We start from the raw sequence: 14,735 nt of genomic DNA on the forward strand, positions 1-14,735 counted from the left end.
GTAGAACGCACGTCATCGGGCAAAAAGTGTCTGCACTGCGGGATCGCTCGTTATCAGCGCTGTTGCACCCGTGCCTCAGTGCGCACCGTATCGATACACAGCCCTTGGTCCAGCTCCCCAGGTTTACCGGGTACCGGAGGATTGATGCCAATAATGCGGCTAGTGCCATCGAACGAACGAGATTTTTCGTGCAAGTGTGCACACGGTCGATATGATCGGGAAATGACAAGAGCATTTGCCGAACGTTCGTTTGTGTTCGCTTGCCATCACCGCGTGGGAGAGCCGCTATTGATTTTATTTCCCATCAATGGTGCACGAATTGATGAAGCATATTTAAATGCAGAACTTTCATATGCTTTCGACAAAAGCGAGCAATTAGGTGGCCCGAACGCACATGAAAGTCATTACCGGTTCAATCACCGGTGTAGTTCGTTGCCATGTGTACATTAATTTTCATCTAAATACTACTTTTCTACGACATTCTTCTGCGTGCAGTCAATAAAGGGGGGGCTATGAGAGTGGAATTAAAGGTACCATATGTCACTAGCGGTGCAGAAAAGCAGCCTGCAATCTATTCAATCCATAATTACACAGACAATGTGTTCAAAAAATTTTAAATTTATATTTTCTTTATCCTACGGAATGGCTTTAATAAATCACGCACCTCAGCCACTTTACAAAGTAAACAAAAATCAATGGAATTTACGTAAATTTTACAAAGCATAGCACCCAAAAGCGATTAAGCCCCAAACGCACAAATTTGATTACAGCCTTCCCTTCCCATCAGCCGAAAATTCTGGTCAAACACACACCAACAACCTCTGATCGTGTGTTTTGATTTCCAGCACCAGCCAAAAAAAAGTCCCATGCACCTCCAAAAAATTGAATTTTTCATATAACCTTTTTTCACGCAGCGCACGACCTTCACCCTTTACGGACAGTTGAAAAAAAACAGTATACAACAAGCGAAAAAAAAAGATGCACCTTAACGCTCCGAAATAACGTACATCCACCGATAACGAAAAAAAAGGGCAACCGACGTCGACTACCTCTCCCCCATTAGGGGTTAAGGGTTATGCTCCGCATTGTGTGGGAGCGGAACACTTGATTGCGGATTGTGCAAGCCGCACAGACGCAAACTAAAGCAAACCCCCCAAAAATATATGTTGGCCGCGAAGGGTAGGTTAGGGTAGGGCGAAAAGTGTCAAGTGACTGATAAAATGTACACCGAAAACAGGTTTATTATTATTTCATTCTGACAGTTAAGCAACCGCAGCATAAAGACCACAGTGATGAATATTAAACATTTTTAGCGCATAACCGCATAAAAACCGATGCTGAAGCCGACTTTCTAACGGTGGGTGGTGGTGGGTTAGACCACCACCGGTGTGTGTGTGTGTGTGGGTGTTTGCTGATCGCGAACAGGGATGAAACATTGCGTTTCGGAAGGTGAATGCACAACAGGCTAAGGACATGAACCAAACATTGGAGGAATACCAGTTTTCGGACAGGATTTTCGAACAAACGACATCGAGGTGGAAAACACCAAACGAAACGCCACTATCAGCACTGCTCAGCAGCTAAAGAGGACTGAAAAACGGGCTTGTACAATGAGTGTTTGGTTTACGTTTAAAAATTTGCATTCTTTTCAAGTATCTGCTAGGGGAAGTGCCGTTAGCGTTAGCCATGCTCTTGACGATTATGCATAATGTATTGAATTTAGCGCAATTCGGACGCAGCCATATTTTTTGTCTGTTAAGGTTACTCTGCAGCATCAACAATACTTTCTCAAGTGCAGGTTAAAATTAGAACGACAATGCACTGCATCCAGAATAGATTGCAAAGGATCTTTACAAAAAGATAGGTAAAACTTATCTTAGGTAATAACAAATGAAAGTAATGAACAATTATAACAAATATTACAACTGGTTTTTTATCTCAACTAAGACAAAAAGCAAAACGGTATCCTTTGAAGATGGTACTTATCATAAAATGCCGGCTCATTTTTTTTTCTCTACTCAATGTGCATGGTTTTCTACCATTCATCATTTGATCTTTGCCTAACGCAGAAGAAAATCAGTAAAGTACCATCTTCATTCATATCATTGTTTGTGCCATTTCCATCATGCTCGAGGATCCACCTAACCATACATATCGGTCAACATGCTTTGGCATATCAAGTCAAGTCGACCGGCTGTGTGTAATGCAGTTGGTGAATCAATGTTTTCTGCTGTTTTACTTTCCCCATACCACTCTACTCACCACCAGAAGGTGCAAAACTTTCCGACAAAACTTGGTCATCGGTGCTGTCCGGTCGTGGAAACTATATTACCGAGATCCATGCCAACCACACCACGTCCGTCCTTTCGGGACCTTTGATTTGTCTCATTTGTCGTTTGAACTTTGTTGTTTTGTTTTTTGCCTGCGCACTCCACGTTCCGAGAAGCTTTTATGTTATTTGCCAAATAAGCAATATAGCGCTGCGAATGGCACACCAACGCTAGAAAGAAGAATGTAGGATATTCATAGAAAAAAAAATAGACGCACACGCTTGCTCAGCAGAGCGGAATGCAATAGATTTGTTTGAGTTGGTTATAGAGCTTGGCTTTATTCTTCACTAACCAATCGAGCTTTTTCTGCTGTATCTTCCACAACAAAGCGCTTTACCGAGCCAAGGACGCGTTGGTATTTTTCGCGGTGAAGCATATGAAACGTTTGTGAGATGCTTCTGGCGAACTGAATCTATTTTACGGGACAAGTTTATTAAAGTCACTCTTTATGATAAATTCACTTACATTCAAATTCCCAGAAGAATATAATTTAGTATTTTCATGGGATTTCAATCGCTCATAGTGAATTATTTTTAGATACTCCCACCATATAGAGAAAGTTGGTTTCTAAAGGGATTATCAGTTTTGTTCGAGCTTTTTTGTTCTTATTTGATTGTACTACAACCTCAGGTGGTCTTGGCACACCATTATTCGCTTTGATTGAGTTTTTTTTTGTTCTGACTGTGATTTAGTACCGATCCTATTGTGTGACGAACACCGCCTTGATAGTCATGTACACTATCATCTGAATCGGGAAATGAATCACATTTAATTGTATTAGTCTATTGTCCTATTGTAATAATACCCTACGGTAAACCACTTTACTCGAGACCAAAATTCTAAACAATAATACTCAAATGAAGCTCAAAACGTACACAATTGAATGTCCAATATTTACGCACAACATGCTTAACATTTCAACCATCAAGCAATACGGTTACAATCAAATCATTATCACACTAATAAAAGGAACGAAACAGGTATAACATAAACTTGCTCCTTTTACCGTGACAAATGTAACACGCTGCCTTTGGTGACGTCCGTTCAAAGTTTAAACCCATGACAAAATTTTCTAAACAAAAACTCTGAAAGAAAAAAAACAAGTTACATTATGCTCGCCCAACATAATTATCCAAAGAATAACAGCTCCCCAGGCCTATATTTTCCCTACCGTGCATTGTTTCCTTCCAAAAGCTTGGTTTCCCGGTGCGAGGGATCTGGATCGTTGTTTATGCTTCAGCTGTCGCTTTCAAACGTTCCTATCCAAACTTTCCGTCAACAGGCCGCTGCTTCATCAGCAGGCACAGTTTGTTTGTATGCGCAAGGGCAGGTTGTTGGGGTAGCGTTTCTTTTTTTGTTTTTTGACTTTATGTTACTCTATTCTTACCATAATTTTAAGGCTCTACGTGTAATGCTCCCCCGAAAATCACAAGCTACCTAACCGGGACACAATCGGGCCATGGAATGTGTTACGCAAAAATATCACCGACAGGATGGCGGCAACGTAAACTTACCGAATCGTAAATCATTGAATCGTTTCCCATTGTAGGTGGCGTGTGGCATGATTTATTTTATGATTGCTTTATTTCTTCTAAATTTTCCATTCGGTCCGCTCCGGCTATACCACAATCAGGGTCCGGTTAGGATTTGGCCCGGAAACATACCAAAAAAACAAGCCCGAAACGAGAGGCTCAGGGCTTTGGTTAATTCTATGCGCCTAATTTTATAGCCTCACATTTGCAGCGACTGTTGGCGTACTATTTACTCATTTTAATGTGCTTATATTGCCATTACGTTCGTTCGTGTCCTAATCGTTTCACGGACAAAAGAACAAATTGTCCCAAAAGAATGCGGCTCAGGTAGGATGTTACGCACAAAAATTTGCTTTGAAAAATAGCAACTTTCGGCGTTCTAAATCTTCTCACCATTCCACAACTCGGTGCTCAGTTTAACGTTGATTGCCCAAATGTTTCCTGTTGCTTAAAACTGTGCTTGTTCGGAGCTGCATTCAAATTCAAATATTTCCTGCTGAAAAGCTTCAATTTTATTTGTATTTCCCTTCTCAAACGATACAACAAAAATGTGCTGCTCACCGAGCAAGCCCGATAACATTCGGCATCGCTGGATCTATCTGTCGATGTGCAGAGTGCCTGCCATCTAGCACCTATTTCCATGTTTTCTTTCCACTCTCAAACCGGCTAAAATAATACCATATCCCATGAAAAGCAGTGCACACTGCTCATCCACCGGAACTGGCGTCCGGTGGTGCAGAAGGATCGCATTTTACGGCAGTCGCTAAAATCGAACACGGTCGGGGGAAAAAAACACAACCTCCGATAGGATTGTTTTTCGACGTGTTTTTCCAAATTATCTAGGTGGAAAATACATGAAACAATTGCATCCACCGGCTCGACTGGAAAGTGCTTTACCCGTGTGCAACGGAATCGCTGCTCTAAAACCTCTGTATACGCATTTACGATGCGCAGAATAGTAAGGGAGAAACACAAACACACACAAAAAATAACAACAAAACGCTAGGTACAGAATTCTATTCCCACGCCATTGCGTTTGCCAAAACGCGAATCCAGTATGTCCAAAATACAATCAAATTCAACATCCCGCGCGGGCGTACGGGCGATCTGTGCCGAATATTTTGCGCTGGAATGCGGAAAATCGAATGATCGTACGTGTCACTTGGTGCTAACTTAAGCTACGCGGAGTGAGCAGGAAAATTAATTTCCCAAAAAGTACTTTTCATTCCACGGTTACAAAACCCCAAAAGCAAATATGCTCCAATCTTCGGGAGGAAAAGCAGCTCTTACATGGAAATTAATTGTTTGCTAATCGGGCGTGGGCTGGTTTTGTTTCTAAATACATTCACGTCGTCAACTTCCGCGATGCTTCAAATGTGTTTGCCATTACCCTGGGCAATCAACGAATGAGGAAACGTGCTTGTACTTCTGGTATTGGATTTCGGAAACCATTTCCATTTTCGCGTGCTCGCGTCGAAGTGTACGCATTGTGGCACGTAAAGTGATGCAGTTCGTGCATGAAGTCTCGTTTTGCTCAAAGTAAGACGCTTGTTGTTATATTTAGCAATTGTAGCATTGCCTGACACGAAGCGGAGAATTTAAGATGTAACAATAAATAATATCATTCATAATTGATGACATGAATCTAGAAATAGATTTGTTTAGCCAGGATATAAATCATTCTTCATGTTTTGTTGTTCCAATTAAATTTACATTTACAAAATGGTGTCTAATGTGTGCTATTCTCTACTTCCAGAATCGACTTCCGACCGGAGCAGGGAGTTTACGATCTCACAATAATGAACACATCCTACAGTAGGGATAATGGCCGGTTCGAGTGTCGCGTAAAAGCGAGCGGTACTGGTGCGGACGTTCATCAGGAGTATTACAACCTGACCGTCCTGACACCACCGCAGCCACCGTTTGTCGAACCGGTCGAGTTGCGAGCTACCGAGGATGAAAAGTTCGACCTGACCTGCAGTAGCATCGGTGGTTCACCGGATCCAACGATCACGTAAGTCATAGGGCATCTTCCCATCAAATCCTCGTGGGCTCATTTCATCAAACGCTTCTGTTTTTTCCCTCCCTGCACAGGTGGTATCGAGTGGGGTCGGAAAAACCTCTCAAGTCCACCATGACCAAGGGTGGATCGAAAGATCTGCGCACCTCGAGCACCCTATCGATCGTGCCACGGCGCGAGGACGATGGGGCAAAGTTCCGTTGCGTCGTCTGGAATCGTGCAATGTCGGAGAAGGACAAGCTGGAAACGACAGTCACCCTGTCCGTAAACTGTGAGTACCATGAACGCATGTCTACATCAAAGTTTTGGTTTCGTGATTCTTCTTTTTTTTTACCGATCCAATCGGCTGCCAGTTGAGGATAAGGATGAATGCAACAACAGCAAAAACTGGTTCAAGAGCGCTTTGTTTCGTATCTATCATGTACCAAATCATGCTGCATATAAGGCTCGGTAGTTCGTTTGATGCAAAACTCATCAAGTTTTTCAATGCAATGTACAACTAAACTCATGGCAGCTGTATTGAACGGTCCACAGGGCACAGAAAACTTGACTACTACAACAAAATACGATACTAACTTAAAAAAAAACATTTGCCATGTTTCGAAGTCACCTTCTAATGCTACAGCTTACCAGCGTTTCCCTGCAGCAGGATGAAAACTTTTGCCTTAGTTCTCGTGCAAGATCTAAAGGTCAATGCAGCACGCTAATAGCTTCATCCTTGGCCGATGATTGAACTTGTTTATTTATTTTCCCTACTGCTGCACCGTTGGTTTCGTCTTCTGCAGGCATCAAAGAAAAAACATTTCATTAGGAAGAAATTCTTGGAAAGAACTTTGTGCGTAATGATAAATCTGTTTCATTTTTCTATTCAAAAGGATATATTATTGAAAAAATTATGCCACAGTTCTTGGCTGGAGCAAATCTTTGAATGATTTAATTGACCAATGATTTTTCTTAAAACTTCGTCGTTTGCACTCCCAACGCAAACACAGCTCGTTTTGATTATTTATCTGCTTTTCAATTATGTCCTTCAAGCGCTCATTACTGATTCGCTAATCATTCATTCATGTAAGCAGAATTATGTAAAAAAAACACACACACAGAACACATAGTCTTTGTGTGAGAAAATCAATATTTAATTAATCGTAGCTACATCATCGAAGAAATTGATAACCTCCTTTCAGCACTCTCTACTACTCATAAAAACAAAAAGCAAAAACTAAACAATTATGGTTTCTCATACTAATGAGTTCCGCTTATAAAGCTTCCGTACACCGTACCCAAGTGTGCGTGTCTATACTTGGAATATCGCTCTCAGGTCTTCTTCTGCAGATCTCGCCCTTGTATCTGGTGTCATTTATCTTGATGTAGTACAAACTGAACTACATCTTTGACCAGCTTCCGGGCTTCCGGGGACCAAGAATTGGAACAAAATTGGATCTGTACACCCGTTTGGTACGTTTCACCTCAACAACCGATATGGGCCCTCGCCACCCTTATGCCTCATATGTTTGCCGTACGTCCGGTGATCAATCTTTCGCTGATGCTGCGTAGCTCTACATTTTCGGGTGTGATGAGAAAGGAAAAAGCAGAAGCACAACACAGGCCAAAGATATTACCCATCGAACATTTCACGTTTTCGCTATCAAACAACCGGAACCCGGAACCCATTTAGCCATCGAACAGTGGAGGGAGTGCATTGAATCCAATCAACGAATGGATATTTATATATAAAAGGAAGGTTTATCATAAAAGTGTATTTATTATCATTTCCCACTTACGCCTGCCAATGGGTTATCGATCTTCTGTGGCGCAGAATTGGTGGGATACGTGTTTCTTTTGCATTTGCTGGTGTTACCCCTCAAACTAAGAGGACCAGCAGTTTCGCTTACTAAACACTTTCATGTTTTTACCTGGGTACGGTGCGCGACGAAACCAAACGACTAGAATCCGAAACGTGTTTGCGTTACGAATTAAAGCACAGTCATTTACATCCGAATTGAGTTCTTCTCTTCTCTCGCTCTTTTTTGTTCTTTGTTGTGGAGTAAGTTTATTGCAGTACAACTTGGATAATAAGCACGAGTCTAAACAAACAAATTTTAAGAGAAAAAGGCACCTTTCTTCCAAGTGCACAGGAGTTCCTAGTTAGCTTCCTTCACGCAAACCTAGTTTAAACAAACTTAAGAAAGAAAAATCTTACTCTGCATTATCTCAGCCACGAGCGTGTCCCCCCAAATGCATGCGCAGCGTAAAAGCTTATGGTTGAAAATTTATAATAGTAATTTTCGTGGTTTATGTTCTCGGCAGCAAACCTGCTGCTGGATTATGGTGACTAAGGTATTGCCATCGTTAGGTCCATTTTACCAGAGGGAGAAACCAAGCTTGCAACGGGACCAGGCACCATTCTACATTCGGTTTAAATTTTTCCCCCTCAAGTAATCCACTTAAAAAATGCTGGACAGGTCGGGAAGATACATCTAAGCATGATGGTAAGACGACCATATCTCGATGATATTTAATTGAATCACCAACCTTTTTGCTTGATGTATAGTCAATGTAGAGCGCCATTTCAACGATGTCGGACTGTGATATTTTGCAGAGCTGTCATGTTGAAAGTTCTGAGGGGAAAAAAGTCTCTGGAAGCATCCTACAGACGTATTTATTATTATAGATTCATCGTTTAACATCTGGAGTTATTTTTTTATTTAATTCCTTTTCATTCTGGACCCTGGACACATTTCGCGTGATCCAATTTCCTGCTATAAAACCGCCGTGTGGGGAGATACTTTGAGATCAGCTAGCTATGACCTTATGTTGTGCTGTTGCGTCAAAACATGTCGCCACGATCTTTAAGATAATTTGAGAACATAAACGGCTTCGTCGTAACCATTCACGATGGTTCGGACACTACTTGCAGTCAGCCTCTTCCAGATAACGAAAACGAAGTGTTGTGCACGACTTGTCTGCTACGTGACACCACGGTAGCTTCGAATCGATCCATCCGTGCACCGGAAGCATTTGTACTTAGTGCAGTGAAAAAAAACCCGCACTGCAAAAGGTCTTTTGCGCCAGCCGTGTCAATCGAAAGCCCTTCGCGAACAATCCGATTTGTGGACCGGGTGAACCGCTTTGACCGAAAACGACATAATTGAAATGATAGAACGACGTGTAGGAAAGCCTTCAACCATGGGTACAGACTCCTTAATACTAGCGTTCCGTTTCACTTTCGAAAAAGTTCAGCCTAAGCTGAGTCCCGCACTACGGTCACGAACGTGTCACGCCACGATCCAAACCGTAACCATCGACAAAGGCCGAACGCAAATCGTTGGTTCGAAATTCCGTTCGAGACCAATCGAGCGCGGAATCGAATCCGGAATGTGTGCTGTCCACCTTTGCTTTTGGTCGATGTTTTTTTTTTGTTGTTGTTTCGGTACTGTTTTCTTTCCCCCCCAAAAAAAAGGCCCGAGGTGACACGCGTTCTCGCAAACGATTATGGCCACAGCCAGATGAAGAGTGACGTGTGCCGAAGGGCTCTTAAGGAACACTCCCATTCCCATCCCGCCTGTCTACAACAATCATACCGGTGCCATTTCGGTTCGGGATTATTGTTTCGACCGGTCCCGTGTGATGCCTTCACTTTTCACTCGCGACATGTTCGCGACGACCGGTAGGACAGTGTTTTATATCGCCGGATCCGAACCTAGTACTACACCCAAGGGAGTCGTTGATTGAAAACGAGCACGTAGCGATGGTCGCAAGCCGCTGACGTGGCCCCCGGTCTGCAAGGAAGCAAGAAACAAACCAACTACAAACAACAGGCGAACAAACAAAAAAAATACACAACCGCACCGCCCGGCAAAGAACCGGAGCAAAGTTCGACTCTAATTTAGCTCCAATTACGCGAAACGCAAGATTAAAATGTTACGAGATAAAAACGGCCCCAAACAAAAGGAAGAAAATGCTCCACCACCACCGCGACACATCTGTCCGTTGGACGAGGCAGCGTCACGAAAAGCGATTTAACAATGGGAGTGAGCGATGTTGCGTTATTTGTTCACTTCGTTATGGTTGTTGTTTCTCGTGATTGGTTACATCAATAAAAATGGGTGCTTTCGCTTTTCATATCGACGCCGTGTTTCGCCAAAAAGTTAACGCTTTTCTTCGTCGATCTTGTGTTTTTTGTTTTGTTTTTGCGTTGTTTCACTTTTATCAAAGCCCGGGAATCGTTGGACAGCGATGGCACAAAGTTTATGGCTTGCGATGATAATTGTGAAATTGGTAAAGGAACCATGGTAAATGCTTCGGTCGGTTCCGTGTTGGGGACGATGGGAAGGTTGGGAGATTCACAACCGGCTGTTGATTGCCGTGGGTCCTTCGGTGTAGATGTATTCAAAGCCGACAGGATTATTTCGATGAACCGGCGCGGAAACCATAATTAAATCCAATCAATCGTACGGTCAAAACTACGGCAAGACGGTCAGTGGATGTGGAGCCCTACTGATACATCGTGCAATCGAAATGAGACGGTTAGGATTATACACGATACGATACAAGACAAGGTTTTTAGTGATCGATGTTCGGATGGTGTTACCACGGTGAGATACTGCTCGTGATGTAGACCTCCAAAATTATTCTTTCAAGGCCAAATTGCTGTAATTTGGAGCATACGATTTATAATTCTTCCAAACTGCTATCGCTGCGGAGTTAAGTATGGCTACACGTATTTATGGCACATAACGCATACCGCTGTTTGAATTCATCTAATCACGTTAATATCGCTGGCGGGAATTAAGTTAACGAATCTAAAATCAAAAAGATGTAGAATACAAATTTTAATTCGATGACTAACAACGCAAGTTTCAGCACAATTTCAAAACATAAAGCAAACGTTTGTTTGAAGCCAAAGTTTACGAACACTAAATAATTTGCATTTGCTTTTTAATCACTTGCTTTTAAGAATTCTAAGAAAAAAAAAACAGAGTAATGAATGCATTCCTTTATTAGGCGCGTGTCTTAAGCTCCCGACAAAGGCACGCCAATCATAGCAATAAATGAAAACATCAAAAGAAGCCCGATGATTTTTACCTAACCCACCCAACCACACGGATGATGACATAAATGGTTCAAAAATGCGTTGATTATCCGGTCCGCTGAAAATGGTACAATCTTAAAACACTTCAACGCTGGCTAGCCAAAGCAGCCGAAGGGGCTAATGGGATGGGAGTGATGCTGATAGTAAAATAATGCCCATTGAGTACCCTCAAACCTCAACGCCTAGGTTCGCGGCATCGCAAATCCGTGACGCGGCGTCAAAGTGATGATTCAAACCACCCAGCAACGGTTCTCAACGAGATCAACCCGATGGAAGGTTAGGGAAGGAAGTGCGAACACCTAAGAAGAATCCATTCCAGTACGGCTCGCTCCAATTGAGCGGTGGACGCCGGAGCTTAAGGCGGTTTTGTGTATTCAAAAAAAGAAAAACGAACGAACCACACACCAATAAAGTGTTTACCTTTAATGACGGGGCAGAAAAAATCAGTCCGATCGCGAACAGGGATAGCCATAAACCGACGATGTGAAGATAATAGGAAAAAAAGCAGCACGCGAAAGGTTGTAGTATAAAATTTCAATTCACGCGTAAATTATGGCCTAAAAGTGTCCGATGGCGTCGGTCTCGATAGGCGGCACAATCTCATCACCTCCTGTACCACCTCGGTGGACCTCAATCGAGGGTGGAACGTAGTAATGGAATGGTTGGTCGGTTTGGGTATGCTCGAACGCAACGTTTTCCAATCAGCATACTTTTTTTATGTGATGCTCCTTTTGCATTCGCCTTGCCTTTTGCCTATCGTGTGGAGTATAGTTTGGGCTTGAGGTTTGTGATGAGTTGTGGGGAAAAAATAACACCCTCCAAGCGCGACGAAAAAGATGTATGGATGCCATGGCAGGAATATTTCATCCGCTGAATCGTAATCAATAAATGCCAAACCGTAAATGAACGCCATTTGTCATTCATCATCATCATGTCATTCCCGTTCGATCGGTGACAACCGCAACAGGAAGCAATCTACGGCTGAAGCGGTGCAAAGAAGGCAAAAAAAGACAAGCGGTGAGCCAAATTTTTGGCCTCCATCAGGGGTGTGCATTTCGAAGCATCTGACATGTTTCACTTGCAATAAAATATCTTGTCCAACGCAAAACGCTCAAAAAGTTATCGATAAAACATATGCTAGTACGAATGCAGTGGTTTAATATTTGTTATCAAAGTTACTTCATTTTAAAACGACATCAAACTGAACCACTATTTCAACCTACTCGTTCCTGTAACTAATCGGGTCAATGTTTCCAATTATACATTTCACACGATCTCAACATATGATCGCCAACCTCACAACGAGATGCATGATGCCATTTGATACGTTCTTAGCGAACCTTTCACTTTTGTGGAGCAGCTACACTTTCGACCTTTCGAGGCGTGTCTAATAAGTGGTCAAAGACACCTATCGCTTGATAAAAGGGGGCTATAAACACCCAAATTTTAAAACTACAAGCAATCATTTTCATTCGTAACAATCGATTTCCTATAGGTTAACGCTTCAGGCTGTCCAATAGCGATTTGCGAAATGCTCTCAATCAATTGTCAGTGTCTTATTTCACAGCATGTTAACAACCTGACTAAGGTTAGCAGGGATTAGCATTTATACTCTATTTTTTATTATTAGACACAAGATCATTTTTTCAGCTTTATCTTATGTACCGGATAAGAGCTCAACTTCAAAAGCACCAACTTAATCCGACGAATGCACCCAAAGCCATTCCTTAGGCTAACGCTTATGCAACTCTCCGTCGTGGATTAAAGAGTCCTCCGGTGCTGTCGCCACGCGGACCACCTTCCCGATCGCTTACCGCTCAGCAAATACATGGGCCATAATCACGCAGTGAAAGCTTTCTGCAAGACTTTGGAAACTACACAACATCTACTAGCGTTCTAATTATGATTCCTAATCAACGCTAACGAAGCTCTCGCAGCATGGCAAAAGGAGCCAGCTCCTTTCTTCCCAGATCTTGGGCACCAGCCCAGTCGCAATCGTCACCCGACGCTGGTAAACAAACACCTTTTCCTACGGTCCCATCCATTGCCAACGAGATGCTGCTCTCAAAACGGGGAAAAGCCATTAAAATTAATCAAACACGTCTGTCTGGCACACGGGATATTGCTGTTCGGCAGTGGTTGTGCTTTTTCGGGTTTGAGCAGCTTAAGCGATATAGGGTTCCCGTGGTTTGCCGGGAGCATACGGGAAATGCGACTAAGAAAGAAGCGATGTGTCGACTAAGTTACACAACAACAAAAAAAAATGCCCTCGTGTTTGTTCTGAGGCTACAGCCCTAAAGGTATTTATAACGGCGGATTATAATTAGTGAGAATGTGATCGAATTATGGTCGATGTTTTATGAGGACAGCGGTACAACGTGTCGTTTACCGCGAGGATGGCTAATGCGAGTGCCTTCAACAAAGATATTCGCTCGTACATATGGCTACGATGTCTTTGAACTATATTTTGTGTCCGTAAACGTGCTGTACACGTTCGCTACCTTACGGTGTACGAAACATCCTGTGATATAAAGTACGCGACCATACTGATCCATCCAACGCGCTCGTCCGCTTCGGACAAGTTCGTTTGAATGTAAGCAACATTTCTTACCCAGAACTACACACCCGTCTGGATGTTGTTTTGCATCGCAACTTCTCGTTATAAAAAACACGAATGTGTACGTACTCTCGATACACTCGGTACTCTCCATCCTCGGTGAAGTCCATTTCGCAAGGGTTTATTATCGTATGTATGTGGAACGCAATTTTCCATACGCTAGACATGCCGCCACGCTGTCGGCTGTCTGTGGAATTGTAGAAATCATACGACGATACGACAACGACTGGCGAAAAAGCGTTCGCTGTGACCCTTTGGCTGCTTCAGCAGCAAATGTCATGGAATGGAGTTTATTTGCCGCAGACACACGTGCACGCACACAACTAGCGTTAGGGTAGTGTCCTTTCTCTTGCGAAGTGCACACTAACGTTTGGATACAGAACACTGGAGTGTCCTCTCGGCCAAGCTTCTTGTACCGTCAATGGGACAATAGGATGCTTGACAAAAATTGAAAACACCCCGTGTATGCAGCCTTTGAATACACGAAAATTTGCAATCAACATATATTACCGACTGAAATTAGATGGCAATAAATAGTTGCATTCCATCTGTCCTGGACGTTCAGTTGCATAGGGGAGCAACTCCAACAAAACGCAGAGATGCCACCGCTAGTATTTTGTGACAAATTACTTGTGCGTGGAGTCATGTCAGGTATCGTATAGCTGTGGAAAAGAATGTATTCTCTATTATTTGTGATATGATTTGTACCCTCATCAACAATTCTAGTTTATGAGTTCTTTACCATGACAAGAAAACGTTAAAATATAGCATATCATTGGAGTTAATTTGATCTACTTTGTCTACTTTATCGCCTCCGTAGATATACGGAGAAAAATTTGTTAATAAAAAAACAAAACTAGAATTTTTAAAACTCTCAGCTAAATGGTATTAGTTGGATAATAAGTTGGATAAATTTCGTGCAAATATGATGAACAGATCAAAAGATATACGCTTTTGAATCAGAAAAAAAGGAAAACGCACGTTCAAAACGTATGGCTTACACGGGTAGACGATAGTAGAATAACGTGTATTTTTTTAATCGTAGACACTACGGTTAAGAGACGAGGGATGAGGGATTTATGAATTTCCGTTATGGAAATTTAGAGTCATTCATTAAATTCAAAGATTCATTCCGATTCATGAA

The 14,735-nt window shown here is 42.4% G+C and overlaps 1 protein-coding gene across 4 annotated transcripts in view; it reads left to right on the plus strand.

The window, feature by feature from the left end:
- Positions 1-14,735, plus strand: part of LOC125766629 (hemicentin-1-like) — a 167,293-nt gene that overhangs the window by 68,115 nt on the left and 84,443 nt on the right. For all 4 annotated transcript variants that reach the window (XM_049432827.1, XM_049432824.1, XM_049432825.1 and 1 more), the window contains 2 exons: positions 5,619-5,876; positions 5,957-6,153. In XM_049432827.1, coding sequence (XP_049288784.1) covers positions 5,619-5,876; positions 5,957-6,153 — 455 coding nt within the window. The remainder of the gene's footprint in view (positions 1-5,618; positions 5,877-5,956; positions 6,154-14,735) is intronic.

The sequence above is a fragment of the Anopheles funestus genome, chromosome 2RL (assembly GCF_943734845.2).
Source record: "Anopheles funestus chromosome 2RL, idAnoFuneDA-416_04, whole genome shotgun sequence".
Lineage (NCBI taxonomy): Eukaryota > Metazoa > Arthropoda > Insecta > Diptera > Culicidae > Anopheles > Anopheles funestus.